The following is a 17,852-nucleotide window of genomic DNA, read 5'->3' as shown; positions in this document are numbered from 1 at the left end:
CTATGCATCGATAAAGAACAGTGACGAATCTCTGAAACATTTCATAACATGGAGGAACCTGGAAGGCATTATGCTGAGCGAAATCAGTCAGAGGCAAAAGGACAAATATTGTATAAGACCACTATTGTAAGATCTTGAGAAATAGTATAAACTGAGAAGAACACATATTTTTGTGGTTACGAGGGGGGGAGGGAGGGAGGGTGGGAGAGGGTTTTTTACTGATTAATTAGTAGATAAGAACTGCTTTAGGCGAAGGGAAAGACAACACTCAATACATGGAAGGTCAGCTCAACTGGACTGGACCAAAAGCAAAGAAGTTTCCAGGATAAAATGAATGCTTCAAAGGTCAGTGGAGCAAGGGCGGGGGTTTGGGAACCATGCTTTAAGGGGACTTCTAAGTCAATTGGCAAAATAATTCTGTTATGAAAACATTCTGCATCCCACTTTGAAGTGTGGCGTCTGGGGTCTTAAATGCTAACAAGCGGCCATCTAAGATGCATCAATTGATCTCAACCCACCTGGAGCAAAGGAGAATGAAGAACACCAAGGTCACACGACAACTAAGAGCCCAAGAGACAGAAAGGGCCCCATGAACCAGAGACCTACATCATCCTGAGACCAGAAGAACTAGTTGGTGCCCGGCCACAATCGATGACTGCCCTGACAGGGAGCAGAATAGAGAACCCCTGAGGGAGCAGGAGATCAGTGGGATGCAGACCCCAAATTCTCATAAAAAGACCATACTTAAGGGTCTGACTGTGACTAGAGGAATCCCGGCAGTCATGGTCCCCAAACCTTCTGTTGGCACAGGACAGGAACCATTCCTGAAGACAACTCATCAGACATGAAAGTGACTGGACAGTGAGTAGGAGAGAGATCCTGATGAAGAGTGAGCTATTTGTATCAGGTGGACACTTGAGACTGTGTTGGCATCTCCTGTCTGGAGGGGGGATGGGAGGATAGAGAGAGTTGGAAGCTGGCAAAATTGTCACGAAAGGAGAGACTGGAAGGGCTGACTCATGAGGGGGAGAGCAAGTGGGAGTAAGGAGTAAGATGTATATAAACTTATATGTGACAGACTGACTTGATTTGTAAACGTTCACTTGAAGCTCAATAAAAGTTAAAAAAAAAAAAAACCCACAGCTAACATCGTACTTAATGGTGAAAGACTAAATGCTTTCCCCCTAAGATTAGGAACAAGACAAGGATGTCTGCTCTTGCCATTTCTATTCAACAGTGTACTAAAGCAATTAGGTAGGAAAAGAAATAGAAGGCATCCAGATTTGAAAGGAAGAAGTAAAACTATCTGTATTTGCAGGCACACAAGATCTTGTATACAGAAAGTCCTAAAGAATCCACCAAAAAACGATTAGAATAAATAAGATCAGCAAGATTGCAAGATACAAGATGAACATACAAAATGTAATCGTATTTTATTCACTAGCAAGAATCCAAAAATAAAATTAAGAAAACAATTCAATTCACACACATCAAAAACAATAAAATAGCCTCCATGAACAGCTGTCTCCTTTGCCATGAGACCAGAAAAACTGGATGGTGCCTGGCTACCATTACTAAGCATTTTGATCAAAGATTCTACCAAAGAATCTTGATCAAAAGGCTGGGGGCGGGGGGGGGGGAGGAATGTAGAACAGAACTCCAAATTCTCATGGACTCTACACTTTCTGGAGCCGTGGAGGCTGGATGAACCCTTGAAACCATCGCTCTGAGATAATCTTTAAACCTTAAACCAAAAACATCCCCTGAAGTCTTCTGAAACCAAACAATAGTTTAGCTCAACTAGTAAAAAATGTCTGCCTTGCGCATTATATTCTTTTAAGAACTATCTATACGGGATCAAATTGACAACAGCAACTCCAAAGATTAGAAAGGAATCTTAGGGAGCAGTGAGTTTATATTAATGGGGGAGGAACAACTCTGAAAAAGAGGGTGAGAATGATTGCGCAATTCAAAGAATATAATCAATGTCACTAAATGGTACCATGTAGAAACTGCTGAATTGGTGTATGTTTCGCTGTGTATATTCTCAACAAGAAAAAAATTTTTTTAAAAGTTAAAAATAACAAAATGTTTATGACTAAATTTAACAGTACTTACATGCTGAAAACTATAAAACATCACTGGAAGAAATTAAAGAAGACCTAAACAAATGGAAAGACACCCCAAGTTGATGGACTGGAAGAGTTAATATTAAGATAGCAATACTCCCCAAACTGATCTACAGATTCAGCAGCAATTCCTATCAAAAAAAAAAAAAAAACTGAATGCTTTTTTTTTTTTTTGGCAGAAATTGACAAGGTGATCCTAAAATTCATTTAGAAATGCAAGAGACCCAGAATAGACAAAACAGTTTTGAAAAAGAATAACAAAGTTAGAGAACTCACATTCCTAATTTGAAATTTTATTATAAGCTGTAATAATCAAAATATTGTTTTCAGCCAAACCACAATAAAATGTTCAAAAAAAAAATCAAAGCAGTGTGATACTGGCATACATACAAACACACACACATCAATGGAACTGAATTGAGAATCCAGAAATCCTTAAGTCAATTTTCTGAGACCACTCAATGGAAAAAGAATAATCTCTTCAACATATGGCGCTGTGACAACTGGATTTTCACACGCAAAAGAATGAAGCTGGACCCATATCTCACAACATTTACAAAAAAGTAACTCAACATGGATTAGTGACCTAAACATAAGAGATAAAACCATAAAACTCTTAGAAGAGAACAGTGGTTTTCAGGACTTTCTTTTAGGAAATGGATTCTTAGCTATGACACCAAAGGTACAAGCAACAAGAGGCAAAACACATAAACAAGACTTCATCAAAACTTAAAACGTGCATCATAGGACATTATCAAGAAAGTAAAAAGATAACCTACAAAATGGGAGAAAACATTTGGAAGCCATATATCAAGACTTAATATTCAGAATATATAAAGAGCCCTTAAAACTTAACAACAAAAAGACAACCTAATTAAAAAATGGGCAAAGGACTTCAACAGACATTTCTCCAAAGGTACACAAATGGCCAAGATGCTCAAATCAAAACCATAATGAGATACTAATTCACACGCACCAGGACAGCTGTTACTAAAAAAAAAAAAAACGAAAAATAACAAGCACTGGCAAGGAAGTGGAGAAACCGGGACCCTCAAGCACTGCTGGTACACATGTGAAATGCTGCAACTGCTATGGAAAACAGCTTGGTGGTTCTTCAAAAAGTTAAACATATTGTTGTTAGGTGCCATCAAGCCAGTTCCGACTCACAGTAACCTTACGTGTAACACAACGAACTGTTGCCCAGTCCTATGGCATCCTCACAATCGTTGCTATTTGATCCCACTGCTGTAGCCACTGTGTCAATACATCTTATTGAGAGTCGTCTTCTTTCTCACTGGCCCCTCTGCCATGACACATTATCAGGAGGAACTGTTCCCTCCTGATAACATGTCCAAAGTAAACGAGATGAAATCTCGCCATTCCAGCTTCTAAGGAACATTCTGGCTGTACTTCCTCCAAGACAGATTTGTTCTTTCTTCTGGCAGTCCATGGTCTATTCAATATTCTTCGCCAACATAGAACTACCATACCACTGCTGTCAGGTCGATTCCAACTCATAGTGACCCTACAGGACAGAGCAGAACTGCCCCACAGGGTTTTCAAGGGTGTAGTCTTTGTGGAAATAGACTGCCACATCTTTCTCCCACGGAGCCGGTGGTGGGTTCAAACCACTAACCTTTCGGTTAGCAGCCAAGCACTTTTAAACACTGTGCCACCAGGGCTCCATAAGACCCAGCAATTCCTCTCCTAAGTACATATCCAAGAGACTCTAAAGTAGGAACTCAAAGAGACACATGAACACCAATGTTCACTGCAGCATCATTCACATAGCAAAAAGGTGACTATCCCAAGTGTCCATCAATAGATGGATAAGCAAAATATGGTATATATATACACCAAAAACAAAACAAAAAAAAAAAACCCCAAGCCCATCACAATCAAGTCAGTTCCAACTCATGGTGATCCCACATGTTAGAAGAGAAAACAGCTCCATAGGCTTTTCTTGGCTGTAATCTTTACAGAAGCAGATGGTCAGGCTTCCCTTCTGTGGCACCACTGGGTGGGTTCAAACCTCCAACTTCTCAGTTGGTAGCCTAGAGCAAACCATTTGCACCACCCAGGAACCTGGCATATATATACAATTATTCAGCTATAAAGAAAAATAAAGTACTAATACATGCCACCATGTCGATAAATCTTGAAGACATTATTAAGTGAAATAAGCCAGACACAAAAAGACAAATATTATATGATCCCACTTATATGAACTATCCAAAATAGGCAAATTCATTGAGACAAGAAAAGATTAGTGGATGGGGAGTTAAAAAAAAAAAAAATGCATCACAAACCTAAATAAGAGCTAAAATCATAAAACTCTTAACAAAAAACATAGGCATAAATCTTTGTTACCTTGAATTAGGCCATGGTTTTGTAAATATGACACCCAAAGCATAGGGCAACAAAAGAAAAAAGATAAACCGGACTTCAAAATTAAAAACTTTCGTGCTTCAAAGGATTCCACAGAGAAAATAAAATAATTACACGCCCCAACCAATGCATCAACCTACCTACCTACATTTGTGCCCATATAGTCTATCTTTTCTTTTATTCCAGTTCCAGTTGCTGTCAAGCTGACTCCGACTCACAGCAACCCTGTGTGTGCCACAGTAGAACTGTGCTCCATTAGGTTTTCAGTGATTGATTTTTCAGTAGATCACCAGGCCAGTCTTTCGAGGTGCGTCTGGGTGGTTCTGAACCTCTAACTTTTCCGTCAGCAGCTGAATGTGTAAATACTGTGCACCACCCAGGGACTCCCTCCTTTTACTACGAACAAAGGTATCCGTGCTGACAGCAAAGGCCAACTCCTCCTCTTGTGTGCTTGGTCCATCTCCTCCCATCTACTTAAGGATATCGAAATAGCAATTCTCCTTCCTCTGCATAAAGTTTTCTCTCTAATGTATCTTCCTCATCAGCATACAAACATGCTGAGATTTCTTAAAAAAAAAAAAAAAAACCCTCATCCCCTGTCCAGCTTTTGCCCAATTTCTTCCTTTTTAAAGCAAAACCTGCTGAGATCCCCAATTTCTCTCATTTCCTCTTAAACTCATTCCAATCAAGATTTCACTCCCAACGTTCCAAGGAAATTTCTATTTAAGGTCACCAATGACCTCTACAACGTAAATCCAAAGGTCTGTTCTCATTCCTCAAGTTACCTCAACTGGCTTCTAGGACACTTCTTCCTATCTCACCTACTACTCTTCTCCCCTCATTACATCCTCAGAAAGCTAAACACTGAAGTGCCCAAGGCTTAGCCCTCTGATCTTATTCTTTTTTTTTAAACCTATACTTGCTTCCTAATAGTGTAAATGGCTAAGTGCTTGACAGTAGCCAAAGGCTGTTGGTTCGAACTGACCCAGAGGTGCCAGGTCACAGCCTTGAAAGCCTTATGGAACAGTTCTACTCTACACACATGGGGTTGTCATGAGTTGGAGTCATAGTATTCTCCTACACTCTAGACTCGTATGTCCAATTGCCTACTTAACAGCTTCACCTGGATACCTAATAGAAATCTCAAACTTCACATGACCAAAACCGAGCTCTTGATCTCACCCACACACTCAATAGTGCTCCTCCTACCAGTTTTCCTCCTCTCAGTTAATGACTCTTCCACCAGTCCTTAGGTCAAATATTTTAAAGATATCCTTAATCTCTCCCTTTCCCTCTCATCCTACGTACAATCCCTCAGAAAATCCAACCACTTTACCTTGAAACCTGTTGCCTTCAAGTAGATTCTAACTAATAACAACCCTATAGGACAGAGTAGAACTGCCCTATGGGGTTTCCAAGGAGTGGCTGATGGATTCAAACTGCCAACCTTTTGGTTAGTAGCTGTAGCTCTTAACCACTGCACCACCAGGGCCCCTTACATTAAAAATATAGCTAAAATTCAACTATTACCACCTCCTTCGGCCTGGTCCTAAATCACTGCAAAAACCTCCGGAGTGTGCTCTCTCATTAGGGGCAGAGCAACTAGGAGTATATAGCAAGGTGTATATAAATTTTTGTTATGTGAGACTGACTTGATTTGTAAACTTTCACTTGATTTGTAAACTTTCACTTAAAGAACACACAAAAAAAATTAAAAGAAAATGCCAATCAAAACCACAGTGAGATACCAGTATACACTTATTAAAATGACTAAATTTTTTTAAAATTGATAATATCAAGTGCTGGCATGAAGACAGAAGCGGAACTCTCATGCATTGTTGGTAGGGATGCAAAACAGGACAACCACATTGGGGAACAGTTTGGCAGTTCCTGATCAAGTTAATCATATGCTTACTATACAATCCAACAAGCTACTCCTAGGACTTGTCCAACAGAATGAAAACCTATGTCCACAGAAAACTCTGTGCGTGAACGTTTACAACAGCTTTATTTGTAATTGCCAAAACCTAAAAACAACCAAAATGTCCTCCACTGGGATGAGCAAGCTGTGGTGCACCCATAAAACGGAATACGACTCAGTAACAAACGGAATGGACTATTGATACAGGCAGCAGCAGAGATGGATCTCAAACACACTGTACTATGTGAAAAAAGCCAGATTCAAAAGGTAACACACAGCAGTGTTTCATTTCTCTGACATTCTGGGAAAAGGCCAAAGTGTAGAGACAGAGAACAGAGCGGCAGGACCACAAAAGGCAGCTGGAGGAAATTTGGGGCATGGGTGGAACTACTCTGTACCCTGCTTCTAGTGATGGTTACGTGACTCTTTCCGTTTGTCAGAAACCACAGACCTAAGCACCAGAAAGAGTGCATTTCTTTGCATGTAAATTAAAAATTAACTTTACAAAGCCAAAAAAACTGTAACTGGTTTCCCTAACAAAATCAAACGAAACCAGTTATCACAGAGCTGATTCCGACTCAAGGCAACCCTACATGTTTCAGAGTAGAGCTGTACTCTAGGTTTTTCAATGGCTATGCTCTCTCAGAAACAAACACCAAGCCTTTCTTCCAAGGCACCTCTGGGTAGATCTTACCTGCCAGCCTTTTGGTTAACAGTTGTGTGCTTAACCCACCCAGGGACTCCGACTTGATTTCCCTACTTCCTCTTTTATCTCCTTTCAGGCTATCTTCAAAACAGCCAGAGTGGTCCTATTAAATCATGAATCAAATCATGCCGTTACTGTACTCAAAATCCTCCCATGGCTACCCTCCTTACCTCAGAGTTAACACCAAAAATCCTTAATGGTCTTCTCGAGGGACATCTAGCTCAACTGACTTAACAGTTTATAAAGAAATGTTCTAAGGGAAATATGACCAGTGAGAAAAAGGGGAGTCCTGGGGCACAATCACACAGGCTGAGAAAGGGGCGGTCCTGAGGGAGGGGAGTAAGACTAGACAGGAGCCGTCCAGGGTCGGGGTGGTAAGGAAGATTGATGGCAGGGATCTCCTAGTACCCTGAAGGCCAAGGGAAGGAAGGGAAGCATGCCAGGCCAGGATTGTTGACAGCATTGTGACCACCTTCCACATAGCTTGGGGGTGGGGGCAGTGGGCATGTTTGTTTCAGATCCTGTGTTTTGTTTCACAGATGATTCTGCCACCCGAGTGCTCTTCCCAATGTCATTTCTTCCTGCTTCTTAATAAAGACAAGCATCATCCTTCAAAAAAAAAGAAAGAAAATGTTCTACATCCTACTTTGGTGAGTAGCGTCTGGGGTCTTAATATCTTGTGAGTGGTCATCTAAGACACTCTCCTGGTCTCACCCTGTCTGGAGCAAGAAAGAATGAAGAAAACCAAAGATATAAGGGAAAGATTAGTCCAAAGGGCTAATGGACCACAACTACCACAGCCTCCATCAGACTGAGTCCAGCAAAACTAGATGGTGCCCGGCTACTACCACTGACTGCTCTGACAGGGATTACAATAGAAGGTGGCCCCAGACAGAGCTGGAGGAAAATGTACAGCAAAATTCTAACTCACAAAAAAAGACTAGACTTACTAGTCTGCAAGAGACTGGAGAAACCCCAAGAGCATGGTCCCCAGACACCCTTTTAACCCAATACTGAAGTCACTCCTGAGGTTCACCCTTCAGCCAAAGATCAGACAGGCCCATAAAACAAAATGAGACTAAAGGGACACACCAGCTCAGGGGCAAGGACAAGAAGGCAGGAGGGGACAGGAAAGCTGGTAAAAGAGAACCCAAGTCAGAGAAGACGAGAGTGACGACATGTCATGGGGCTGGCAACCAATGTCACAAAACAGTATGTGGATTCTTTAATGAGAAATGAATTTGCTCTGTAAGCCTTCAACTAAAGTATATATATATAAAAAAATCCTTAATGGTCTACCAGGTCTTCTACCTACCTTCACTTCTATCTCCTACTGCTTTCCTCTTTACTCTTGATTCTAGGGACACTGGTCTCCTTGCCATTCCTGGACTAGGTCACACTTGACTATGCCTCGACTTTTGCATGCCTCTTCCCCCAGATAGCCACGATTTGCTTCCTTATTTCCTATAGGTTTTCACCCAAATGACACTTTCTCAGTGAGGCCTTCTCTTGATAATCCTATTTAATTTAATATTATTTAAAATGAATCCCTCTTCCTCCACACATTCCATATTTATTTTTCTCCATAGCATTTATCAACATTTACCATATATTTCACTTACTTATTTTGACTCTCCCATGTCTCCTTCCACTAGAATGTGAGCTTCACAAGGGTAAGAATTATGTTTAATGTACTGCTGTATCCTGGGCCTAGAAGTTTAACTAGCACATAGTAGGTGTTGAATAAACAAGAGCTGACTGAGAATGGAATAAACCTTTATGTACAAGGATATTACCTGTAATACTATTTGTATAATAATACCAAAAAACTTAAAACCACCTGATTGTCCATCATCATTTAAAAAACTAGAAATAATAATGCTTAACATTCAAGTGCTTAATATTTGCCAGTGCTTTAGCTATAGCAACATTTTTTTGTGTGTGTGGCAAAAATATACACAACTAAACCTTCACCAATTCAACAACTTCCACATGTATGATTCGGTGACATTGATTACTTTCTTCATGATGTGCAACCTTTATCACTATCCGTTTCCAAATCATTCCACCACCATTAACATAAACTCGATGCCTCCAAAGCAAAACTCCTTCTTTCCCCCTCCCTCCTACCTCTGGTAACCACTAATCATCTTTGATTTTTATATATTTGCTGATTTCATATAAGTGAGATCATACAACATTTGTACTTTTGCCACTGATGAATGTCGCTCAGCAGTGTTTTCTAGGTTCATTCATGTTGTGGCGTGCATTAGGACTTCATCTGCCTTCATGGCTAAGTATGTGCGTATGTACATACCAAATTTTGTTTATCCATTTATCTGTTAATGGACATTCAGGTCGTTTCTACCTTTTGGCTACTGCTGCAATGAACATTGGTGTACAGGTTTCTGTACGCACTCCTGCTTTGACTTCTCAGGATATATACCTAGGGACTGCTGGGTCATATGGTAGTTTTATGTTTTACTCTTTGAAGAACTGCCATATTGTTCTTCACAGTGGCTGCACCCTTTTATGTTCCCACCAACAACGGATGAGGGTCGCAGTTTGTCCACAACCCCGCCAACACCTGTTGTTTTTTGTTATTTTTGATCACTGTCATTCTAAAGGGGATGAGGTGTTATCGCGTTGCGATTTTGATTTGCATCTCCCTCATGGCTAATGGGGAGCCCTGGTGGCACAGTGGTTAAGAGCTATAGCTGCTAACCAAAAGCTCAGTGGCCCAAGTCTACCAACTGCTCCTTGGAAACCCTATGGGGCAGTGCTACTCTGTCCTATAGGGGTGCTATAAGTTGGAATTGACTTGATGGCAATGTTTTTTTTTTTTTGGTTTAACGGCTAATGGAGCCGGGTGGCACAGTGGTTAAAAGTGCTCAGCTGATAACCAAAAAGTCAGTTTGAGCCCACCACCTGCTCCAAGGAAGAAGGATGCAGCAGTCTGCTTCCATAAAGATTTTAAATTCGAACTGACTTGACAGCAATGGGTTTGGGTTTTGGAATGGCTAACGGAAACCCTGGCGGCACAGTGTTTAATAGCTTGGCTGCTAACTGTGGGCAGTTCGACTCTACCAGCTGCTCTGCGGAAGAAAGATGTGGTAGTCTGCTTCCATAAAGATTACAGTCTTAGAAACCCAATGAGGCAGTTCTACTCTGTCCTATATGGTCACTATGAGTTGGAATCGACTCAACGGCAAAAGGGTTTAACGGCTAATAATATTCAGCATCTTTTCATGTGCTTGCTGGATATCCTCTTTGATGAAACAGAGATATTAATATTTAATCATCAAAACAACCCTGTGAAAAAATATTATTAGTCCCATTTTATAGATGAAGGAACTAAGGCACAGAGAGGTTTAAGTAATTTGCCTAAAGTCACAAAGTCAGTAACTGGAAAAGCCAGGATTCAAATGCAGATAGCCTTATTCCAATCAGTCAGACTATGTTGACTTTAAGTATAATATGATCCTATCTGTACAAGACAAAGACAGCAGAAGACCTCTTATTCAATAAGAATGGGACCCATAATTGATCAATTAACTTAAAAGTCACTTAAAGTAAAGAAGAAAATGCATTACATTTCATTTCAACATAAAACATACGCATTTGTGCAGCAATCTTTTGATGAAAGCCTAGCCTTTTCTTTTGGGAATGGGTCCACTGGCATTCTGGCATTCCTTGAAATCCTTCTACCATAAACCACGTTCATAAGATACTCATTCAATTTCTTTGAGTAAAACCCCAAATACTTGCCAAACAACGAGTACCAAAAATTCTGTATCTGAATTTTTCCCAAAGGCATTTATACTTATCTTGCTCACAGCAACTGAATAGCAATTTTTAATGCAACTTGCCCCTACAGGACCTTCCCAGAGCATTTAGTTTTCAGATAAAACCTTTTTGCACTAGTATTTTATTCATTTACGTAATATTTAATTAAATTTATATGACAAAATATAAACAACACACACCAGTTTGAAAGCAAACACAACCGACTCTTATCAAGAGTATGACTCAACTGGTGGGAACAGAAATATCTGGGGACATTACAGAGTAGACCTTGGGGAACAGACAGCATCTTTTCCAACTACTCAGTTAAATGAAGGTTAGGTTAAGAGAACATCTACATTAAGTGCTTGTATGTCTGTATATGCAGAAGAAAGAAGCATACAAGGATATACAACAAACCTGGAATTAGGATGAGGGGAATAAGATTTAACTACTTTTTTATAGAACTGCATGTAGCATGCATTACTTGGTAGATTTCTCAGAAAAAAAAAAAAAGAATGCTGTGAATTATATAATGATACTCTGATTATATAATGAAACCCTGGTGGTGTAGTGGTTAAGTGCTACGGCTGCTGGCCAAAAGGCTGGCAGTTTGAATCCACCAAGCGCTCCTTGGAAACTCTATGGGCCATTTCTACCCTGTCCTATAGGGTTACTATGAGTTGGAATCGACTCGAAGGTAACGGGTTTTTTTTAAACTCTGATTTTATAGATTAGGGAAGAAGCACAAAAAAGTGAGCAGGTGCCTAACGTCTCACTCATAACTCACCAGAACTTAGGTTAGAAGGCTAATTCACGTTTGCCTGGAGTTTCAAACCTCATGTTTTCTCCGCAATACCAAATTTCCTGGCAAAAACTGCAGAACACTCTGATTTTGTTTTTAAAAAACACACGAACAAAAAGCACCATGTATTCCCTCTCTGCCACCCTCCACCTTTTTAGGTAATAAAAAGTCAGATGGAGCCAAAAGGGAAAATTTCAAACTTAGTTGTAAACTTCATTCTACAGCCCAGAGTTCAGGCTTAAATTCCTATACTTTAAGAGAACAAGGCTCATACCCTGATATCCACTGAAAAGTAAAGAAGTTCTTACTCTTGTACAAGCAGAAAAGGGATTGTTTTTCCTTCAAATAGTCACACAAAGCTCCTTTAGTCCCTTCTCTCTCTGCCCAGGTCATCCTTCTTCAGGTGCTCAAACAGCAATCCAGACGCAGTAAACCAGGGCACTAAGAGAGTCTGTGAGGGGCCCTGGTAGTGTAGTGGTTAAGTGTTTGGCTGATAACCAAAAGGTTGGCAGTTCGAATCCACCAGCTACTCCTTGTAAACCCAACAGGTAGTTCTACTCTGTCCTGTAGGGTCGTTATGAGTCAGAATCAACTCCTCAGGAACAGGTATGGTTAAGTCAGTCTGTTACATAGTAAAATTTGGGAAAATGGATGGGCAAATTTATTCTGGAGCCAACTGGATCAGTAAGTAACCTTCCATATACCCGCAGTAGCTCTTAAAATCCATGTTCCTCTTCTTGCTGCATTACTTATTCATACTCAACTGGTTCCAAAATAAACAGCATAAAAGGATAACTAGAGAAAAATCTTAGAAGACATCAGTGGACTGGGAGGCACAATAAATATGTCCTAAGGAGGTCCAATCAACTCCTGTGTCTCACACACACACACACACACAAAAGCAAAACAGAGAAAACCTGAGATATCTTAAAATATTTTACTTTCACTAATTACAATACATTAAATGAGGCAACATACTGAGAACCAGCTCCTGGCCAAGTGTCAGCCTGTTCCCGTACTGACCTCTGTGGAGATTCCAAACACATACTCCATACTCCACATTGTTAATGAAGCAAATCTGAAACCTAGACTTATGTCACAACCTAGCTGAAAAAAACCTCAGATGGCTCTCCACGCCTACAGATTAAAATTTAAACCATTGTGCATAGCTTTGAAAGGCTTCTAAAATCTGGCTCTAACTTACCTTTTCAGTCTTATTTTCCACACCCAATTCTCTAAACCCATCAAAACATTTACACTCCACATTTTACCCTCTCCATACCTTGTGTGTTTACTCAGCTTTGGACATCCTCCTGCCCACCACTTGTTGAAACTGCACTCATTCTTTAAAGTAACAAGAGTCTGGCTATGAAGTCCAGATCCAGACCCACTAGAATTCTAATTCCACCTTGACTACTTAAGAGCTTAAAGACCTTCAGCAAATATTTCTATAGATCTGTTTCCTCACCTGGAAGCCAAGCATATAACCTACTGTTCTTTACAGGGCTATGGAGAGGATTTAAACACAATGGTTATAAATTATCTAGCATCATGCCTAGAACATAGTAGATAATAAATGGTAACTACTAAGCCATCCTTCTTCTCTCCTCCTGTAATTACTCTCACAGCACTTTTTTCATACCATATGACACCAGGAGCACTAATATCTCGTAGAATACTTATTTGTATATACTGATTTCTAAATCTTTGCTACTTGCTACATGAGCAAATTTTTTCACCTCTTAGAACTTCAGTTTCCTTATGAATAAAATTAGCAGGGGTTAACTTTTTACAGAGCTATTAAGTTAAAAGAGTCAAAGTATATCAACTATCTGGTAATTCTTGACACCTAGTAAATTTCAAAGAATGTTTAATGGTAATCTGGATGATGAATCTGACTTGGAGATCGCTTAAAGAACACAAACCAAAAAGCCAAACTCGTTGCTGTTGAGTTGATTCCAACTCATAGCGACCCTACAGGACAGACCAGAATTGCCCCAAAAGGTTCCCAAGGAGCAGCTAGTGGATTCAAACTGCTGACCTTTTGGTTAGCAGCTGAGTGCTTAACCACTGCACCAATGAACACATACATAAATATGAAATGCATTTGGCTCATTAAATCCAGTTCATAAAGTAATCTCAATGCAACTTTAACCTGCTACCCACCTCTCTTACTGATCTGGATTTCCACTGACGACAAAATGGAGGTTCCTATACCTCAGAAATGCGACCACAAACTCATGTTCTTCCAATCCACGAGAAAGCACATCATGATTTACAACTCACATCATCTCATTACACATAAACAATAAATAACATGGAGGCTTAGCATGAAGAGCTGTAAGGGGTATAATGGTCTGCTAAAGCTAAACGAACACTGGTATTAGTGATCTACCAGGAAGTGGAAGCTGATTGTCCAATGTTTATGCGTTCTTTGACTCTAATTTTCTCTATCAATTCCTCCACTTAAAAACTGTTTCCAAATCCATTGCCATTGAGTCCATTCTGACTCATAGCGACCCTATAGGGCATAGCACTACTGTCCCATAGCATTTCCAAAGCTGTAAATCTTTACAGAAGCAGACTGCCACATCTTTCTTCCGTGGAGCGGCTGGTGGGTTCAAACCACCAACCTTCTGGTTAACAGCCGAACCACCAAGGCTCCTCTCTATCAAAACTCCAATTAAATGTTAACTACTTCTATGACAGTGGGGGCAGTGCTGTGGTGGTTCAGTGGTAGAATTCCTGCCTTCCATGCAGGAAACTTGGGTTTGATTCTCAGCCAATGCATCCCAAGCACAGTCACCGCCCATCTGTCAGTGGAGGCTTGCATGATGCTGAACATGTTTCAGCAGAGTTTCCAGACTAAAAATGTGCTAGGAACAAAGTCCTGGTGATCTACTTCTGAAAAATCAGCCAGTGAAAACCCTGTGGATCCCAAGGGTCCAATGTCCAACTAATCATGGGGATGGCGCAGGACCACGCATCATGTTGTTCTGTTATACATGGGGTTACCACGGGTCAGGGACCGACTTGAACGCTGCTAACAACAACTTCTATGATAGTATCTTTCTCTCTATACCCCATTGCTAGATTTAAGAGGAAAAAAAAAACCTTCAAAATTAATTATAATGAAATCTACTCAGGGACACTGGAGAAAAGTGAGAACTTGCACACCCACTCACACACATGCACAAAGACTTAATATCATATCATTTGCATTCTACTCTCTCTGCTGTAGAGTGATACCTATATAGGTTTTACAGTACAAAGTCAAGAGCCCAGGAAAGATTCTGCAAAGATGGACCTGGCTCTGAATCTGGCACCACCATTTACTAGTCGTGTATCTAAGCATGTTACCTCCTAGGCCTGAGATCTCTTTTCGGTAAAATAGAGACTGTAACAGTACCAACATCATACAGCTGCCCTACTGAGCTAAGGTATGCAAAATGTTTAAGTACTTACAGTTATCGTCAATACTCAATAAATGGAATTCTACCTAGCAGTTCCTGAGCACTAAGATTCTTGATAAATATTGCTCAATAAGTGAATATTCAGCACATTTTATATTAGGAACTATATTAGGAAATTAATTCTATGCTATGATTAACAGTAGCAATAATGTTTGCATGCATTTTTCAGTTTACAAAGCCCTCTGACATCCATAACTCATTTGATTTCCACAATATCCTCAGGAGATAAACACATTTTTAAGATATGCATTTTAGAGGTAAGGAGACTGGTAACCATCAGTAAAACAAACAGCAAAGGCTACCCACCTAGTAACCTCCTTCAACCAGATTCCACAGCTCTAAGGTAAGTGCCCAGTGCCATATGTTCTTAACATCCACTCCAATGAGGTAGATCCCCTGCAAGTTACCACCCTCCTCAAGCCCAGTCGAACACAGGTAGTCCAGGAATAAGCCCCGCATAATGAACTCAGTCAGAAGCCACTGATGATAACTTAGAATGTTACACTGTCTCCTTACATGGTGTCCTCCCACATCTAGGGCGGGGGCCAGGCCTGTCTTTAGGGGTCCCCACCCCCACCAGAGCTCACAAGATAGGACCAGGCACCCAAGAGCCCCTCGATAAATGTTTGTGGAAATGACATGGGCTGCCGGTAGGACGCTTTCAAAGACCAGAACTGAAGCCAACTCTGCGGTGGAGACCAAGCGTCTCGGGCGGATCTACAGAGGAATCGTTGGGCTGAGAGGGTCCGACCGGTAACCGCGCTGGGAAGGATGGCTGAGAACTGGCGCCGCTGAAGAAAATCAGGGAAGCTGATCCTTTGAGGATAAAAGGGCAGGAGAGAGGCGGATCTGGCCGCAGCGATGGCTGAACGGCCGGCGACAAACACAGGCTCAGGGGCCGGAGAAGCGGGGCAGTTGGCGTCTGGGGGGAGGGAGACACCCGCTGGTCTGAGAAGGATGCCGGGCCCAATCTGAAGAGAATTCTGGGTTCCTCTAGAGGCCCACCCCCCATTTCGAGGCGGCACCTGCCGCACGGAGTGCTCGCTGCTACCTGAAACTGTAGCAGCTTCTCTGTCTGCTCCTGGGTTAGATCCCGCTCCTCAGGCGCCGCCATTTTGCCGCCGCCTGTACGCTTCTGACCCGTCCGCACCGTCACCCGCCGGAACTGACCTCAGTGGCAACCACATCCGGTCTGAACGGCCGCCGGTGTGCAACTGCGTCTGCGCGTGTTGGAAGACTCTCCGTAGCCCAGATGGAAGTGGTGAGTGACAGTTCCCGCCGCCAGAGGGCTCCACTCCCGGGCCGATTCCGAACACTTCCGGAAATTGCCGAGGGATCGTCTTTTATAAATCGTCCCTATGACGTACGCGACCAAAGGATGGGCCAAAGACCTAAGACTCCTGAATAGATCGGCAAGAGCCGAGAGACCCCCGAATGTGCCTCGAGGAGCTCCGGGAATTCCCGAATGTGACTCGGCCGGTTTCAGCTGCGGCCTACCCATTCTCCCGTAATCCCCGAGATCATAAAGAACTCGGGAAAATCGTGGGGCGGTCTAGTCGGTTCCAACTCATAGTGACCCTAAAGACAACAGAACGAAACACTGCCCAGTTTTTCGCCATCCTCAAGGTCGTTGCTATGTGCGAGCCCACTGTTGTAGCCCTCTTGTTGAGAGTCTTCCTGTTTTTCACTGACCCTCTCTTACCGAGCCTGATGTCTTTCTGCAGGGACTGGTCCTTCCTCATAACATGTCCAAAGTATATGAGTCTTGACGTCCTAGCTTCCAAGAACCAGTCTTGCTGTATTTCTTTCAAGACACATTTGTTTGTTCTTCTGGCATATATACTATGCCAGAATATAGTATACTACTGAATATGTTGTAGTTGTTAGGTGTCCTTGAGTGGGTTCTGACTCATAGCGACCCTATGCACAACAGAACGAAACACTGCCTCGTCCTGCGCCATCCTTAAAATCATTATGTTTGATCCCGTTGTTGCAGCCACTGTGTCAGTCCGCCTCGTTGACCCTGTACTTTGCCAAGCATGAGGTCCATCTCTGGGGACTGATCTCTCCTGACAACATGTCCAAAGTATCTAAGACGCAGTCTCACCATCCTTGCTTCTAAGGAACATTCTGGTTGGACCCTGTACTTTGCCAAGCATGAGGTCCATCTCTGGGGACTCATCCCTCCTGACAACATGTCCAAAGTATCTAAGAGCAGTCCCACCATCCTTACTTCTAAGGAACATTCTGGTTGTACTTCTTCCAAGACAGATTTGTTCGTTCTTCTGGCACTCCATGGTATATTCAATATTCTTTGCCAACACCACAATTCAAAGGCATCAATTCTTCTTTGGTCTTCCTTATTCATTGTCCAGCTTTCACATGCATATGATGCGATTGAAAATACTATGGCGTGGGTTAGGTGCACCTTAGTCTTCAAGGTGACATCTTTGCTTTTGAACACTTTAAAAAGGTCCTTTACAGCAGATTTTCCCAATGCAATGCATCTTTTGAATTCTTTTTTTTTTTTAAATTTTTTTTGTGCTTTAAGTGAAAGTTTACAAATCAAGTCGGGCAGTCATACAAAAATTTATAAACACCTTGCTACATACTCCTAACTGCTCTCCGCCTAATGAGACAGCACACA

General features: G+C 41.6%; 1 protein-coding gene across 2 annotated transcripts in view; it reads right to left on the bottom strand.

The window, feature by feature from the left end:
• The window catches only part of FAF2 (Fas associated factor family member 2), a 78,566-nt gene extending 62,065 nt beyond the window's left edge, over nucleotides 1–16,501 (bottom strand). Inside the window, exon 1 of one of the 2 annotated variants that reach the window (XM_003404678.4) lies at nucleotides 16,257–16,501. In XM_003404678.4, coding sequence (XP_003404726.1) covers nucleotides 16,257–16,319 — 63 coding nt within the window. In that variant the 5' untranslated portion in view covers nucleotides 16,320–16,501. Of the gene's footprint in view, nucleotides 1–15,511 lie in introns of both variants that reach the window. The other variant, XM_023551688.2, reaches the window with a different exon arrangement.
• Between the last annotated feature and the right edge of the window lie 1,351 nt (nucleotides 16,502–17,852).

Source organism: Loxodonta africana, chromosome 2, assembly GCF_030014295.1.
Source record: "Loxodonta africana isolate mLoxAfr1 chromosome 2, mLoxAfr1.hap2, whole genome shotgun sequence".
Lineage (NCBI taxonomy): Eukaryota > Metazoa > Chordata > Mammalia > Proboscidea > Elephantidae > Loxodonta > Loxodonta africana.
This window is presented reverse-complemented; position numbering and strand designations above follow the sequence as displayed.